Source organism: Solea solea, chromosome 1, assembly GCF_958295425.1.
Source record: "Solea solea chromosome 1, fSolSol10.1, whole genome shotgun sequence".
In the NCBI taxonomy this organism is placed as follows: domain Eukaryota; kingdom Metazoa; phylum Chordata; class Actinopteri; order Pleuronectiformes; family Soleidae; genus Solea; species Solea solea.
This window is the reverse complement of record NC_081134.1, coordinates 5794536-5809053: the sequence shown is the minus strand read 5'-3', so window position 1 is coordinate 5809053 and position 14518 is coordinate 5794536. Positions and strand designations below refer to the sequence as shown.

Genomic DNA, 14518 nt, shown 5'->3' with positions numbered 1-14518 from the left:
TTATAATCCTCCCCTGCACAGCAGCGCCCTCTGGTGGGGCATGGCCCCTGTGGGATTGATAAAGGACTTATATACTAAGTATGATTGGTATTGGTATTCATTCATCCATCTTCTGCTGCTTTATCCTCCACATGAGGGTCATGGGGGCGCTGGTGCCAATCCCAGCTGACATAGGGTGAATGGCGGGGTACACTCTGGACAGATCACCAGTCCATCACAGGAACACAGAGACAAACAACCATCCACTCTCACACTCGCACCTACAGTCAATAGGCCAGGTAAAATGGCCAATTTGCCAAAACCCCAAAATCTGCATGTTTTTGGACTGTAGCCAGAGGTTTCAAACTTGCGCCCTCGCCCCTCAATTCCATGTGGCCTGCTACCGCAATATTGACTCATAATGAAGTATTTCTGTATTTTTTTTTAAAATTATTATTTACAGATATATTATCATCATAAATACATTTGTTTTATTGTGAACTATACAGTATATTGTTCTGTTGGAAAATTAAGACTTTTATTTTGAAATTCTGTGCAATATTGTCACAAATTTTACCTACGCAATATCATTACGGAATATTGTGTTATTGATGTTGATGTTATTGATATTATACTTCATTTAACCCATAGTCCCTTACTGACCGGACCGGTCATTTAAGTTTCAGCATTGGATATTTCAGGCCCCTGAACTAGGCACGCCTGTATTTCCGGTAATTCCGGTTCTGTTTTGGTCTCTTTGCCCCGCCCCTCCCAGCTTGTAACATAACACAAGTGCCCGCCCTCTTCAGTATTATTCGCGCATGCGCACTATGCTCGTACACGCCCCTTCTTCCATCGGGCCATGTGGTTATGGTTGGTAAATAACTGCGGATCTAACGTGATATAGATATTTGACCTATTTTTTTTGTTTTGTTTTTGCGCCATCGCTGACAACCCTTCCCTGAGAATGTCCGCGGACGTGTCGAGCCTGCACGCGCAGGTGGAGTCGGTGCTGGGCGCGTTGGTCAAAGCGGCCACCGTGGAGTTAACCAGACTGTTCGAGAGCAGATACAGAACTGCGGCCGTGGACGCGGGCCACGCCGAGATTAAGCTTGAACACGGAGCGGAGGAGACACTGAACGTTTCACCCGCTGCGGAGAGTAAACGCAGCGTCGGAGTGCAAGTGGACGCAAGTATTTGTTCACTGCTGGACATTAGCGGTACGTGCTTTTCAAGCTTCTGTTTCCTGTTTACGTCCACGTTTATAACATCTGCATGGTGTGCACGACACGAGGACAGAGTAGTTACTTGTGCAATGTGCAAACAGATGTGTGCGCATGTGCATTTATTTACGAACAGATGCACGGAATGTGTGCAGAGTGAAAACTCCCTGACTTAACCCCTCCCCCCTTCTTCTCCACAGGTCCCTTGTTTCTTGATGGTTGTGTGGAGGAGGAGGAGCAGAAAGAAGAATGTCCCATCCCAGCAGACATCCTCCTGGCTGAGGATAATGGCCATGCTGACCCCTGGAGGTCCCTCCTAAAGGAAGAGGTCAGGGGGTGAAAGAGTGCAGGCTTCTTGTAAATCAGCTGTGGAAGAGGAGGAACACTGTTGATGTTACTAAATGTTGATGTTATTTTCAGCTTGAGCCACTTTACAAACAGCACCTCATACTTTTCTTGTGTTTCTCCTCAGGTGTCAGCAGAGGCGGTGGACTTGTTGGAGCTGGACATCCTTGAAATGGAGACGCGAACTGACGGCGATGCCCAAATACAAGTTATTCTCCAGGGTAAGGAAAAAGAAACACGGCATTTGCTTGGCATCCATGGCTCCCCACATCCACTGTTTATTTTACCAAAGATACAAAATAAAAAAATTGTCACTATGTCATTGATGTACTGTTTCATATGGAGACCAGAAATGTTTATCATACTGGTAATAGTCAGAAACAGTAGATACCTCTCAGTGCATGCTGGGATAGCCTCCTCCCCTGAGCAGTGACTGTAGAGATGCATCGACATTGAACGTTACTTTTCGAACATGTTTGAAAATCTGGCTTTTGCACAGACACAAGTTAAGAAAAAGTGGTAGGGCACATGACTTTTGACTAACACCTAGTGGTGGCTGTGTGGAATTGCAATGTAAACAAACTGGTGGCTTTTCCTTGCCTGAAATGTGATAATGAATTATTGAATTATTGAATTACTGTTGACCATCTCCATAGCAATCGCTCTCGCCGCCGCCATCGTGTTGGTTGTTAATTTCCGGCAACTTTACTGTAGTTTATACATCGTCTCCTTCCACTTCCTGGTCAAAGACGGGGAGGAAATTTAGGTGCATGGGCAGAACAACAAGTCCAACTCCAGTCTGACTAAGACTGGCTCGATTTTAGTCGAACGAACGTGTTTACATGACATTAAGAAAATCCAAATTATTGTCTAAGTCCAACCAAAATTTAGACTTTTAACATGCAAGTAAACACACTGAGTGATTGTGATATGTACACATCTTTTGCAATATCTATTTTACCCATATTGACATCGCAGTAAAGATACACCTGACATGGCAAATCTTGCATCACTGCACCAAAACAAAAAGGTTTCAGTTAAACAAGGAGAGAAGCTGAAGCTGAACTTTTAAATAATTGTGGGAATAAATTGTTTAATAAAAGAAAGTACAACTTATCTTTTTCATTCTGTGCAGATACGTCCACACTGAGCTCTCCAACAAAACACACGCCTCTCATCATTGTGGCCGACAGTAGTGACGCTGCGCCTGGGGAGATAGTGAAGTTTGTTTGCCCGTTGATCCTGAAGCCGGAGTCGCCAGCTCCTAAATCCGCTAGTTTAAAGAAGCCCGTCAAAGCCGAGCCCCAGCAGGCCTGTGTCAGCACCGCTAAAGGCACCGCCTACAGCCCGTCACTGTCTGATGGAGCCATGACTCGGATCCATGCGCAAAAGGAGATGAACAGTCTCCACATGAAGTTGAAATTGACTTCTCAGGATCAGAAACTGCTGAGTCAGTGTGCAGTAGAACTGGTGAATGTGCTCAACATGCCTGCTTCAGGGATGAGGCCTCAGAGTGACAGTGTTAAACACAAAACCAGTTACCGGCTGCCCAAAGACCTCCGCCACCACCACCAAGGCCTTCACACCGGACACCGCATCTGCTGCTTCACCCCGTGCGAGAATGACGTCTGGCGTCTACGAAAGGTCGTCGCCCACTCCCGCGACGGGTACGTCTGCAGCGTCTGTACGAAAACGTTCAAGCACAGAAAGATCCTGCGGCGGCACGAGCGATTCCACACCGGAGACAAACCGTACCGGTGCTCTCAGTGCCCAAAGACGTTTGCACTGAGGAAGAGCCACCGCCGACACGCGAGATTCCACTCGGGGGACAGGCCGCACATCTGTACAATGTGTGACAAGAGCTTCCGTCTGCGGGAAAATCTGAAAGCACACTTGAGGTTCCACAGCGGAGAAAAGCCTTTCAGCTGCACCACGTGTGGGAAGCTGTTCAGAATCAAGAGGAATCTGGAGAAGCACAATTTGAGCCGGTGTGGATTCTTTGTTCCTTCATTTAAGATGATTGCTGGAATGTAGCTGGTGGTGGTGGGGGGGGGACACCCAGCTTCACACTTTTCTACCTCAGACTGATAACACTGAAGACCAATGTCACGGGAAGTTGAAGAACCATTCCAGGAAAGAAGATCATAAAAGCTGCAGCTAAATGGGGCCAGTTTTGTTATACAGTTTATACTACTGACATTTTTTTTTTTACTTATTCTTACTGTGTGCCAGTCCCACTATTTGATAACAATAACCAGACCTGAACATGTAATTAACAAATATAAGAAACATGCTTTTGGAGTTAATGTTCTCAAATACAAACCTTGCTCCTCTGTTTTGTGTCGTACATTGAAGCCCTTGCTTTTTGCAAAAAGCCAAACACAAACTGCAACTGCCAGATCTTTCTGTGTCAAAGTTACATATTGTGTTTATGTCTGATTACTGAATGTATGTAGTCCACGTATTCCTTTTTTTCTGTTTTAATGTTGAAACATTCCATGTTTGTACTACTGTTGATTCTATTATGTTCCTTAATACAGATACCACACATTGACATGTTCCTGTTGCTGAAGAACATTTTTCTATAATAAAAAAAACATTTCTATTGCAAAGAAACATGATTCTGTTGTTTTATATGAACACTATTTACTATGGAGGGAGATTTCTTTGCTCTAAACGTATGCTAAAAGTTTAAATACTTAACAGCATTTCAAACTGCAGGAAGTAAGGAGTAAATATGATGGACAAATATTATTTAACCAACCACAGACACAGTTCATCTCATCACATTGACAACATGTGACACACTGACATGTCACAGTGGGAAAAGCACATGTAAATAATATGTCTGAGTTCTATCAACTTACTTCATTTTCAGGCTGGTGATGTTTTGAAAAATGAACACAATAAAACCATCAATAAAGGATGCATAATTGTATTCTACACCTGCTTTAGGTCACCCCTCATCATGTTACATTAAGTTATATGTTGTTCGAGATTAATAGCTTAATACACTTTAAGGTAAATAAACAGAGGTCATCACATTGGTATACAATTAAAAATGCACATCCTAGTGTGTGATTACATGTGAAAGAAGCAGGAAAAAAATCCACATAAACACACATGATTCAAGCCAGGAACATTTTACTGTTGGCACTGGTGCCCACTAGGCTTTCTGCCTCTTCCTACACTGTATGTTACTTATTACTTATTACTTATTCTTTTTCAATCTTGTATTTTTTCTTTTAAACTGTGCAAAATAAAATAAATAAATAAATAAAAAGTAAGGGCAGGTTGTTAACATGACTTGTTTTTTGTTGTAATTAATGAAAGAACATTAAATTTTATTTCCCTGGGGTTATGCTCCTCCTCTTAAGCCCCGCCCCCACCAGGAAGTAGCAGCATAAACTCAACAGTGCTTTCACTTTGAGCAGTGTTTGTGCGTGTATACACACACGGTGGAAAAATACTTAAATCAGCTTTTACTTTAAAGGTAGGGATCATTTTACTCGCCTGAGGTTGTAGGAAGTGCAGAGTTCAGTGCAAACTCTAGTAAACTCCTTCCTGTCTGCTCTGTGTGTGTGTGTGTGTGTGTGTGTGTGTGTGTGTGTGTGTGTGTGTGTGCTCACTTGCACTGAGAAGGATCAAGAATGGAGGATTCAGAGGAAACCTGCCTGGAGGGACTGCTGATGTGTCCAGTGTGTCAGGATATCTTCAAGGATCCTCAGCAGCTGCCCTGTGGTCACAGCTTTTGTTTAGAATGTCTGGATAACATGATGCTTCACGCCTCAAACTCCGGCCTCTGCTGCCCTGACTGCAGGACTCACTTTGGACCAGACATCAAGGTCAAAGTTCAGAAGAGTTACGCGCTGGCCAACATTGCAGAGGACTTCCGGCAAAACAGGAAGAGGAGGGTACGCGCTTTAGTCTTTACTCTACATCAGGGGTGTCAAACATACGGCCCGGGGGCCAGAACCGGCCCGCCGCACAGTCCAATCTGGCCCACAGGATGAATTTGTTAAAATTTCACACTACAATTACAATCTAAACGCAATGTCAAATACAATATTTTTCTCTTCCAGATACCTGTGACTAAATGTTTGTGCCTTTTTAGATCCAGTGTGATGTGTAAATAGTACATTTAGGCACGATATTGTTGAAATTGCACTTATATTTCACAAGAAATTTCATGTTTTGTGAAAATATCCTTCATAAAATGTAAAACAAAGGAGAAAAAAAGAAAGGAGTTCTTTTTGTTCATAGGTTATTATGCTATTATTTTACTATTTTTACTGGACCGGCCCACTTGAGATCAAATTGTGCTGTATGTGGACCCTGAACAAAAATGAGTTTGACACCCCTGCTCTACATTATTCTTGTAGGACATGAAAAGTGTCCTTCAAATGTCCAGTTTGTAACATTTACAGTAGGAGGGTTTGTGTTCATATGTGTACAATCATTTTAAAGCATAACTAAACCCCCTCTTCTGCACCCAATGCAAATAACTGGGCTGAGACTTGATGTAGGAGGATGTAGGGCAGAGTTCTCAAACTCGATTTCACTTAAATGTTTGTTTGTAGATTAATTTTGCATCATAAATGTGTTCTTTTTCATTGTGAATAATAAATTGCGCATCAAAACAAGCATGTTTATTTTGAAATTATGTCAAATATCGTAACAGATGTTATTGCTGTAACTTCAAAGTAGATGACTGTCTCATGCACCTCTGACATCAGTCTCACTGTCTGACCAACAGGAGCAGAAAACAACCGTGTACTGCGACTGCTGCCCAGAGAAACACACCCCGGCGGTAAGAACGTGTCTGAAGTGTGAGGTGTCCATGTGCACGGAGCACGTCAGTGGCCACGTGGAGCTTCCGGTGTTCTCAGGACATCCTCTGGTCAAACCTCTGAGTGACCTCCAGGAGAGGAAATGCCCTCAGCACGAGGACGAGGTGCTGAGGTACTACTGCAACACTTCCAGGCGCTATGTTTGCAACATGTGCGCCCTGGAGAGCAAGCAGCACAACCTCGCCACTGAGGCCTCCACTGTCCTACGGAGACAGCTCACGGTGAGTGATCCTCCCTCACAACGTGTTACGGAAGAAGGTGGAAGTTGGAGTTTTCAATAGAAGGTGGTGGAAGCTTCAGATTCTTGGCCAAAGAGTGGGATTAACGTAAAAACTAAACGTTCTACCAATAAGCCCTCCTAAATGTTACACATTGGACCTTTAGGGATTCTTTTAATGACAGTGAGTGTGCGTTCAACAGGAGTTCATGGAGCAGCGCTTCACATTGCTCAAACAGCAAATCACAGAGAACACCGACTCTGTGAGAAAACTGAGAGAAGACATTCAACGTGAGGTGAGCACCAAGTTCACTAAATCCTGAGAGTTTACACTTTTACACGTTTGCACACTCAATATATATTTTTCCTTGGGTCAGAAACTGAAGACGGAAGCACCTGCCGGCACGCACTTCAACAGTGTCACAGTGGTTCTTCTCTGTCTGTGGTTCATAGTTCTCTACTATGGTAAAAACAACTGATTTAAAATCACCTCTTAAAATGTTGCCAATGCTTTGTGTGTGTGTGTGTGTGTGTTCATGCACTCAGTGCGGTGTTTGTTTTCAAACAGCTTACAACTTCTCTGTGGAAAACCAGGCATTAACAGAAGAGCTGGAAAAGGAGCAGAACCATGTGCATCAAATCCTTTCCAACATTGCAGGTCATTGGTCGAATCTCATGACAACAACACTTAATAAATATCTTATCTAAGGAACATAAGGAGCAACCTCACTAAGTCAGCTGTCTGCATTTCATTCATATACTTAAAATTCTTCCAAGTAACTTTCTTTTTCTTTGTTCAATCCTCACACAGAACTTCTGCTTAAGCATCCACTGAAGGAGTAGCCACCTTCCAATCATTATGGAAATGTTAAAAGGTAAGAACGACACTTAACAACCGAGAGTTTAGAGAGTTACGGAACGTAAAGGCTCAGATTTTTCCTTAAATTACGCAAAAGTACTCAACCTGTAGGGAATTCCCAACAACAAATCAACTAATAATTAATTATAAAATTAATATTTGCCACCCTGAACACATGAAAAACCACATTTCTGTATTCACCGTGTATTATCTTCTAACAATGCAGAATGAAAGGATGCTGGATCGTCTCAAGTTCAACTTAAAAGTTCTATGGGTCATCCTCTCGACCCACTGCTCTCTCCGTGGTGCCCATGTCTGTCTGTGGGGAGGAGGTTGAGGGTCAACACCATCTCCCACAAGAGCCACCAATGGAAAAGGAAGTGCAGCAGCACCTCCTGGAGCCAAACACACAGCAACAAAGGAAAGGGGTTTTCTGGCTTTAAGATTGAACAAACGCTCTGTGTGTAACCCATGAGTGAAAATATTCATGCGCATAAAAAACGTGGCAGCATTTATTGGAGAAGTTCCATTTTGTAGCTCAATATTCCTCAACCTCACCGGTCCCTTCCAACTGTGTTGGCAGACCTGTGTATCCTTCAGTTGTGGGCTATTGTAAAAACATGATGGTCCTAAATGGCAGCTACAGTAGAGCTCATTGCTATTCATACAATCAGATAATTATACACCAATTAAAAATGACAATAAATAATTGTTTTATATGTCAATTTCTGCTAAATAAAAGAAATTCACCTAAACGTTACACACTGGACCTTTTAAAAGAAAAAGAGATAAACAGATTGCAGTAACCATTGGGTGGGTAACACTTAATAAGACTGTTACAGGGCTCATATAATTGCATTAAAAATTTGTTTTCACACATTGTTACAGTCCAGCCACTTGGTACGATCCTATTAAGAGAAACGGACCGTGCAAAATAATCTACGAGATCTCAGGCTTCACACGGCTCATTGTGGTCCCTTTTTTCTAACATGTCATAATTAATACATTTAATCAATGATTTATAAAGCTTTAATAACCTAAATATGAACAAGTTATAAATACCTTACATGGGTAATCTTTATAAAGTAGATCAGGAGGATAATGCATGATACTTTCTCTTAAAAGTTCCTTTCTTTAAGTAAGTAAAAACTGTAAACTAAATTCAGCTTTTTTCTCTTGTTTATTAAAAAAGACATTAAAGAGAAGCATTTTTTAAACAACTGACACTGATTTGAACAGGATGTTTTACAAAAGCTGGCAAAGGCAAAAATAATTCTCAGTACAAAAACAAAGTGTACAATGACACAAACTGTTTTCTTGTCAGACTAAGGCAGTTCTTTCAGTGAATCATTTGAACAATTCTGTTTTTTCCTCACTTAATGACTCAACATGAGAAAAAAGGAGCATGAATTTGAAATCAGCATTGTACTATAAAAAATATCAGAGGTAAATTAATCTGACTTATTTTTTTCTTTTGTTTTGAACCTTTACCAAACGTATTTACAATTGAACTGAATAAGCTGACCGGTGTGGGCTCATACTTGAACATTGTCATGAACATCTTTAATAATCCACTGTGTTGAAATGTTCTCTAGCTGCCACACATTCCTTGATGTCTGACTAAAAGCTGGAAATGTACTCAAACATGACCGTATGGTATGTACAACATAGACATTTCTGAAATCAGAGGGCCAAATAGGCTGTTCTATTTCAGTGTTATTATTTCAGTAATATGACTTTTTTTGAATCTGTCAAACCTATGGTACATACAGAAAAGGAGGGAGGTAATTATAACACTCAGGTACCTGCAGTGAAATAATGTTCTGTTGATGTAGTCGTTACTTTTTACTTGACTGTTCCTATGTTCTGATTCCTGATGGAGCACCAAGCCTGGAATATGTCTCTGAAAAACAAAGATATTAAACGGTTAATAAAACAAAAACCATCAACAAGTGAGAAACAAACATGATTCATGGTTCAAACTTGTACACACCTGCAGTGAGTGGCCACACATTCGTTGCTGCAGTACTCTTTGTCCCAGTCTTCACTCTCCACTGCTGGATTGTTACAGCCCGCCCTCGCACACACACTCTTCATGACATTACTGGACGCAGTCACCTCCATCTCTTCCTGAAGGAGGAGGAAAACAATTGGCAGAGCATCGTTGATATCTTGTGACAGCAAGTCATTCATTTGTATATATTTTTTTAATTCACCGTTGCTTTAAAACGCAGCAATAGCAATAAAACAAGAACATCTACCTCTTCTGAGGGCAGAACTTCTGTAACTTCATCCTCATCTGCACCGCCCGACACATCCGCTGAATTCAGCACCTGCACTGACACAACAGGTGCAGACGTGGAGGACGTGGTCACCGTCGACGATGCAGACACTGAATTCGGGACAATAATTGGTAGGGTCTCTTTGCCCTGCAAGGATGCAGGAACTATTTTAATCTGAAGCGGAGGTGGAGGTGTAGCCGTGACAGACACTGCCAGGGTGCTTCCCTCGCGAGGCTTGGCTTGTAATGGCGGAGGTGCTGGCGCCATTTGCTGGAGCCGTGGCGGTGGAGGAGCATTCTGCATCTGCTGCAGCGGAGGAGGCTGACGAGAGCCACCGGACAAAAGCAGTGTCGGCTGCAAGGTGCGGACCCCGCCTCCAGGCAACACGGTCACCAACTGTCCCCCTGCCTGCAGAATGTGCTTTGGGATTATGATCTTGGTGATGGTCTGGGCTGGTGGAGCTAGTGCGGCTGCAGGTGTGGAGACTTTGTTTGCCCCCGTGCGGGATCGTGTGGTCCTCTCCGGGACATCCAGAATGATGTTGGACACACAAATATTAGTGATGGTGTTCTCCTCAGTGTTGTTGTTGTTTGCCAAGCGGATTGCTTGTTGACCAGCAGAGAGAGGAGCTGTAGGGGTCAGGTTGTCGACTGGTGGTGGTGGTGAAGGGGCAGTTTCCATCTCCTCGGAAACCGGCTGGAATTAAATTATATAGGTTGGAAAATGTATTAGAATGAAAATCCAAATATATATTTATATTTACAGGACAACAAAGTGTTACCTGTGAGAGCTGGTTGGCTCTGTAAGCTGCCAGCGCTTTCAAATACTCCCTTTTGGCCACTTCTGTCTTTCTCTTGTACACCTAGAAGAGACACAATTTTAATAGATGTCATTAGTCTCTCATTTTCACAAACAGTCACTTTTTAAACCACATCCCCACTGGTCAAAAAACTGGGGGTTTTCACGAGAGGCAATGTGTTTAATTATTGCTCACAGAGTTAATTGACTGCTTCATTTTTGGCAGCAATGCAAATTCCAGCATCATTTGCTAAAATGCACATTCATCTTTGGGCTAATATTATGACCATGAGCCATTTTTACAACTACTGACAGCTGAGCATTCAATGTTTATTGTTTTATCTTCATTTCCTTGAAATCCTTCACTCTCCACAAAGTTTGAATGACAAACTGAAATAAAAGATACATAATAGTAATGCCTAGGGCTTGTTTTAATTATTTTTAAAAAAAACACTCAAACTGATTCATTGATTACCAAACTAGTTGATGATTAACTAAGTAATCGATGAATCGTTTCAGCCCTAGCAATGGCTGTAACATTGTCACGGAGTTCCGTTCTGGCTTGTTTCATTTCTGGCACATTTGTGACGTTCCATTTCATGCATGGGTGATGAAGGGGTGAAGAAAACACCACAAGTCAGAACAACAACAGGCAACAGTGTTAACTGCCTCTTTTTTTTCGCTGGATCATGTCGGTTAAAAAAGCCTGGGTACACCTGCTAATGTTAGTGTTAAAGGGGCTAAATAAGTTTTTACCTGTTTTTGTTCCTCGGCCAAGCTGTCCCACATGGAAGCCACAATCTTTGACACCTCCCCAAAAGAAGCATTGGGATTCTGGCCCTTAATAGCTGCTTGGGTGTCTCTGAAGAACAAGGCATAAGCTGAAACTGGCTTCTGTGGTTCATTTGGATCCTTCTTTTTCCTTCCTTTCTTTGGGCCCATGGCCATACTCGCTGGGGACAGCGTGGCCGGCTTTCCCCCACCCCTCCTGCCCGTAACCGGGGAGATGGAGGATAGGTGTGCTTGGTGGGAGGACAGGTGGGAGAGGACAGAAGAAGAGGAGAGAGACATGGGGGAGTCTACCAGCACACTCCTCTGAATAAGGAAAAGATAAGAAGGAGAGAAGCACATATTAGCTGTCATACAAGCTGTGATGGATACCACCAAACACCACAGGTTTATCCCTCACCTTAAAGTCATCCATGTCCTCATCCTGCAGGGAACCAGCTGGAGACGGTGTTGCCGACAGCGGCTGCTCAGGTGTCTCTGAATGATGTCCCATGTTTTCACTACCAAGACCCAGTGCCAATTCTGACTGGTTAATTGTGCTCAGGTGACTACTTCCCAAAAGACTGTGACCAATGTCACCAAGCTGGACATCAATGGTCATTGGGGATGAACTGCTGAAATGTGAACCACTGGAGTTCCCCATTTCCTGCAAAGGGATTAAGACACAGAAAAAAAGTTACAAAATCTTAATTCATGAACAGCTTAAAGGGACACAATGTAGGATTTCAACCTTTAAATAATGTAAACAAGATTATTTTGAAAGCACAACTAAAAACAGCATGAATGGCACCTCTGTCAAAGACTGAGCAGGTCTGCATCACCTGCATTGGCACTACGTAACTTCTGAATTTGGGGTCTGTGCCACAAAAAAAACTACAACATTCTACTTTATGGCATAACATGGCTGCCATGGGAGACACAGAGATTCAGGACGCTGTCACACCAGAGCTGTTTGGTCCACTTTAAACAGATCAGAGTTTGATTCCTAGGATAGTGTGCTTCATTTGGGCAGATGTGAACGCTTATCCAAACTCTGGTCCGCCTGAAATCGTGGATCTCCATTCATTTCCAAGTGAACCCTGGTGCTGTTCATTTACAGTGGGAGATGCAAACGGATAATCCAGCGAACCAAAGAGAGGAAGTGAGGATAGCTCACTGCTTGCCTGCTGCTCAAACTAAATAGGTTAAAACACCGAAGTAAAAACAGAAAACCCAAGACTGCATACATTTGGTGTTGCTCCATTGTATGTGGTGAACAAACGGCTGAAGGGGATTGATTACCCTTTATGGTCCTGGTCAATCGATGAGCCAGGTTTTCTTCTTCTCATGCTTATTTTTCTTCCTGGTCAGTGCTCGTTTTGGGGCAATACCGCCTCCAACGAGCAGCTGTTTTAACTGTGTGACGCTGTCCAGGCAGTTTGGCCATTCCAACTTGAAAATTAAGTTGTGTTGTTGTGTAAACCACTCACTCCCTCCATCAAAGTCCACAGACAAAAACAGTGATGGTTTTATTGGGTGAGCCTTTGGATAAGTGGGAAAATCTGTTTTCGTTGTGTACCTGCTGGCATCCATGTTGTCAGAGGGGGCAAGTCTGTGTCTCAGGCTTGTTATTATCGCTGATAGCTGCATGCAGTGCTGACCACAATTCTTAACACCTGATTCATTGCTTTAAACAGATTATCACGTTTGATGGCCAACAGGTAGAGAGCACTCACCAAAGCAGAAGAGCTCAGAAGGGCCCCTCCTCCAGCCTGGCCCATTGAACCAAGGTTCAACTGTTCCAGGCCTTGAGATCCAGAGTTCACAAAGGTGGAAGCGAAGGAAGGGTCATTGGCCTCGACCACCAGGTTGCTTACAAGACTGCGGGATACTGAAGATCCCCCAGTGCCATCTGACCCATCTGTCAACTCAAAGTGGGCATCACTGATGCCCAGAGCTGGGTCTGGATCAAGGGAGATGGGGGGGATCTCAAACACCTCATCCCCAAGACTTGGAGTGTGAAATGTCTGCTACAGGTGGAGAATGAGAATGAGAGGGAAGAATGGGTCAGTAAAATTAAATTTGACTTTAAACTGCCATGTAGCCCGTGTAAACTCACTCACCTCAGCGGACAGAAAAGGGTGGCCTGCTCCACTGATGGTCAGGTAACTATCGCTGCCCTCTGCGAACTAAAACACATTAGCAGGTCAGCATTCAATAAGCGAGAAGCTTTTCCACCAATAACTGACATTTAATTGAATCCCTGACTGGTTCGCATTATGTTATCTTCTTTACCTTGTTCTCCTCAGTGTATCCACCGTATGCCTGGCTGTCCAAAAACTCCGAATCAACATTCTGAGCACAACCATCCGACAGGTCCGAGTAAAAATTTATGTCCATATTAAAGGTATTTCCTCTAAACAAACGACCGCACGAGTTTGTGGCTACTTTGCTGGAAACTGAGATATTTTGAATTCCGACCCATTTAGGTTTCAAATTAATATGCTAGTAGCTAGCCAGCTAGCTAATCCCAGTCTGTTAGCATAACGTTGCAACAAACTACTTCAGCTTTTAAATCGGATGTATGAGGAGGGCATGGAGGTGGCTTGAGGCCAACAACAGCCAAGTAATCACAGTGTTATTAAAATACCACTTTTTAACTCCCCTTAGGTGCGATTTTTACTTGAGGCCCAATACAAACTCATTCATAAAACGCCGGAGCGATGCTAGCATCCTCTCAACGACCACACTAGCAAGTGACTGATTCATGGGCTGTCAGAAAAATGCAATTTGCGACTCCAAACACTTTCAGTTTTTGTATTTAATTGCGTGCACATGTTTAATTTGGACCATATTAGTTTCAAAATTGACATATTTAAGAAACTTTAATAGCGAGTTACTTTTTTAAACCTGGTGTTTAAAATCTATGTTGTTGGCTTAATATGTTGTTTCTGCAAATGAAATCGCCCAGCAAACAGAAGGCCGTGAAGGCAGCACTGCCTCACACTGTCCCCGCCCACTCGATGACGTTAGTATGTGATAAACGATGGAGGGATACTGATCCAGAAATAATAAAAAAAATAAACTGATCCAGAAATGTTAAGAATTACCATTTATTAAATAGCAACAATTATTCCGTGTTCACTGTCATCCATTTAATATGAATGTGTTGAAATGCTATTAGCAAACATTATTTA

The 14518-nt window shown here is 42.8% G+C and overlaps 3 protein-coding genes across 4 annotated transcripts; 2 read left to right on the top strand and 1 right to left on the bottom strand.

The window, feature by feature from the left end:
• The first annotated feature begins 838 nt into the window (after positions 1–838).
• Positions 839–4163, top strand: si:rp71-1g18.1 (uncharacterized protein LOC559922 homolog). The gene is made up of 4 exons (XM_058634939.1): positions 839–1199; positions 1403–1530; positions 1675–1768; positions 2683–4163. Exons 1-4 carry the CDS (start codon positions 947–949, stop codon positions 3579–3581), a joined length of 1374 nt encoding a protein of 457 aa, XP_058490922.1. The 5' UTR covers positions 839–946; the 3' UTR covers positions 3582–4163.
• A 685-nt stretch (positions 4164–4848) lies between these two features.
• LOC131463189 (E3 ubiquitin/ISG15 ligase TRIM25-like) lies at positions 4849–8652 on the top strand. The gene is made up of 7 exons (XM_058634952.1): positions 4849–5461; positions 6304–6618; positions 6818–6910; positions 6992–7079; positions 7183–7272; positions 7426–7489; positions 7700–8652. Exons 1-6 carry the CDS (start codon positions 5198–5200, stop codon positions 7455–7457), a joined length of 882 nt encoding a protein of 293 aa, XP_058490935.1. The 5' UTR covers positions 4849–5197; the 3' UTR covers positions 7458–7489; positions 7700–8652.
• On the bottom strand, positions 8635–14086 carry tox4a (TOX high mobility group box family member 4 a). 2 transcript variants are annotated; one of them, XM_058634927.1, is made up of 9 exons: positions 13617–14086; positions 13445–13510; positions 13058–13348; positions 11743–11988; positions 11310–11648; positions 10537–10617; positions 9735–10451; positions 9467–9603; positions 8635–9376 (listed from the first exon to the last, which is right to left on the bottom strand). In XM_058634927.1, the coding sequence occupies exons 1-9, from the start codon at positions 13719–13721 to the stop codon at positions 9319–9321; spliced, it is 2040 nt and encodes a 679-aa protein (XP_058490910.1). In that variant the 5' UTR covers positions 13722–14086; the 3' UTR covers positions 8635–9318. The 2 variants fall into 2 exon arrangements, with proteins under 2 accessions (XP_058490910.1, XP_058490901.1); XM_058634918.1 differs by having other exon boundaries at positions 13058–13351; positions 13617–14085.
• Between the last annotated feature and the right edge of the window lie 432 nt (positions 14087–14518).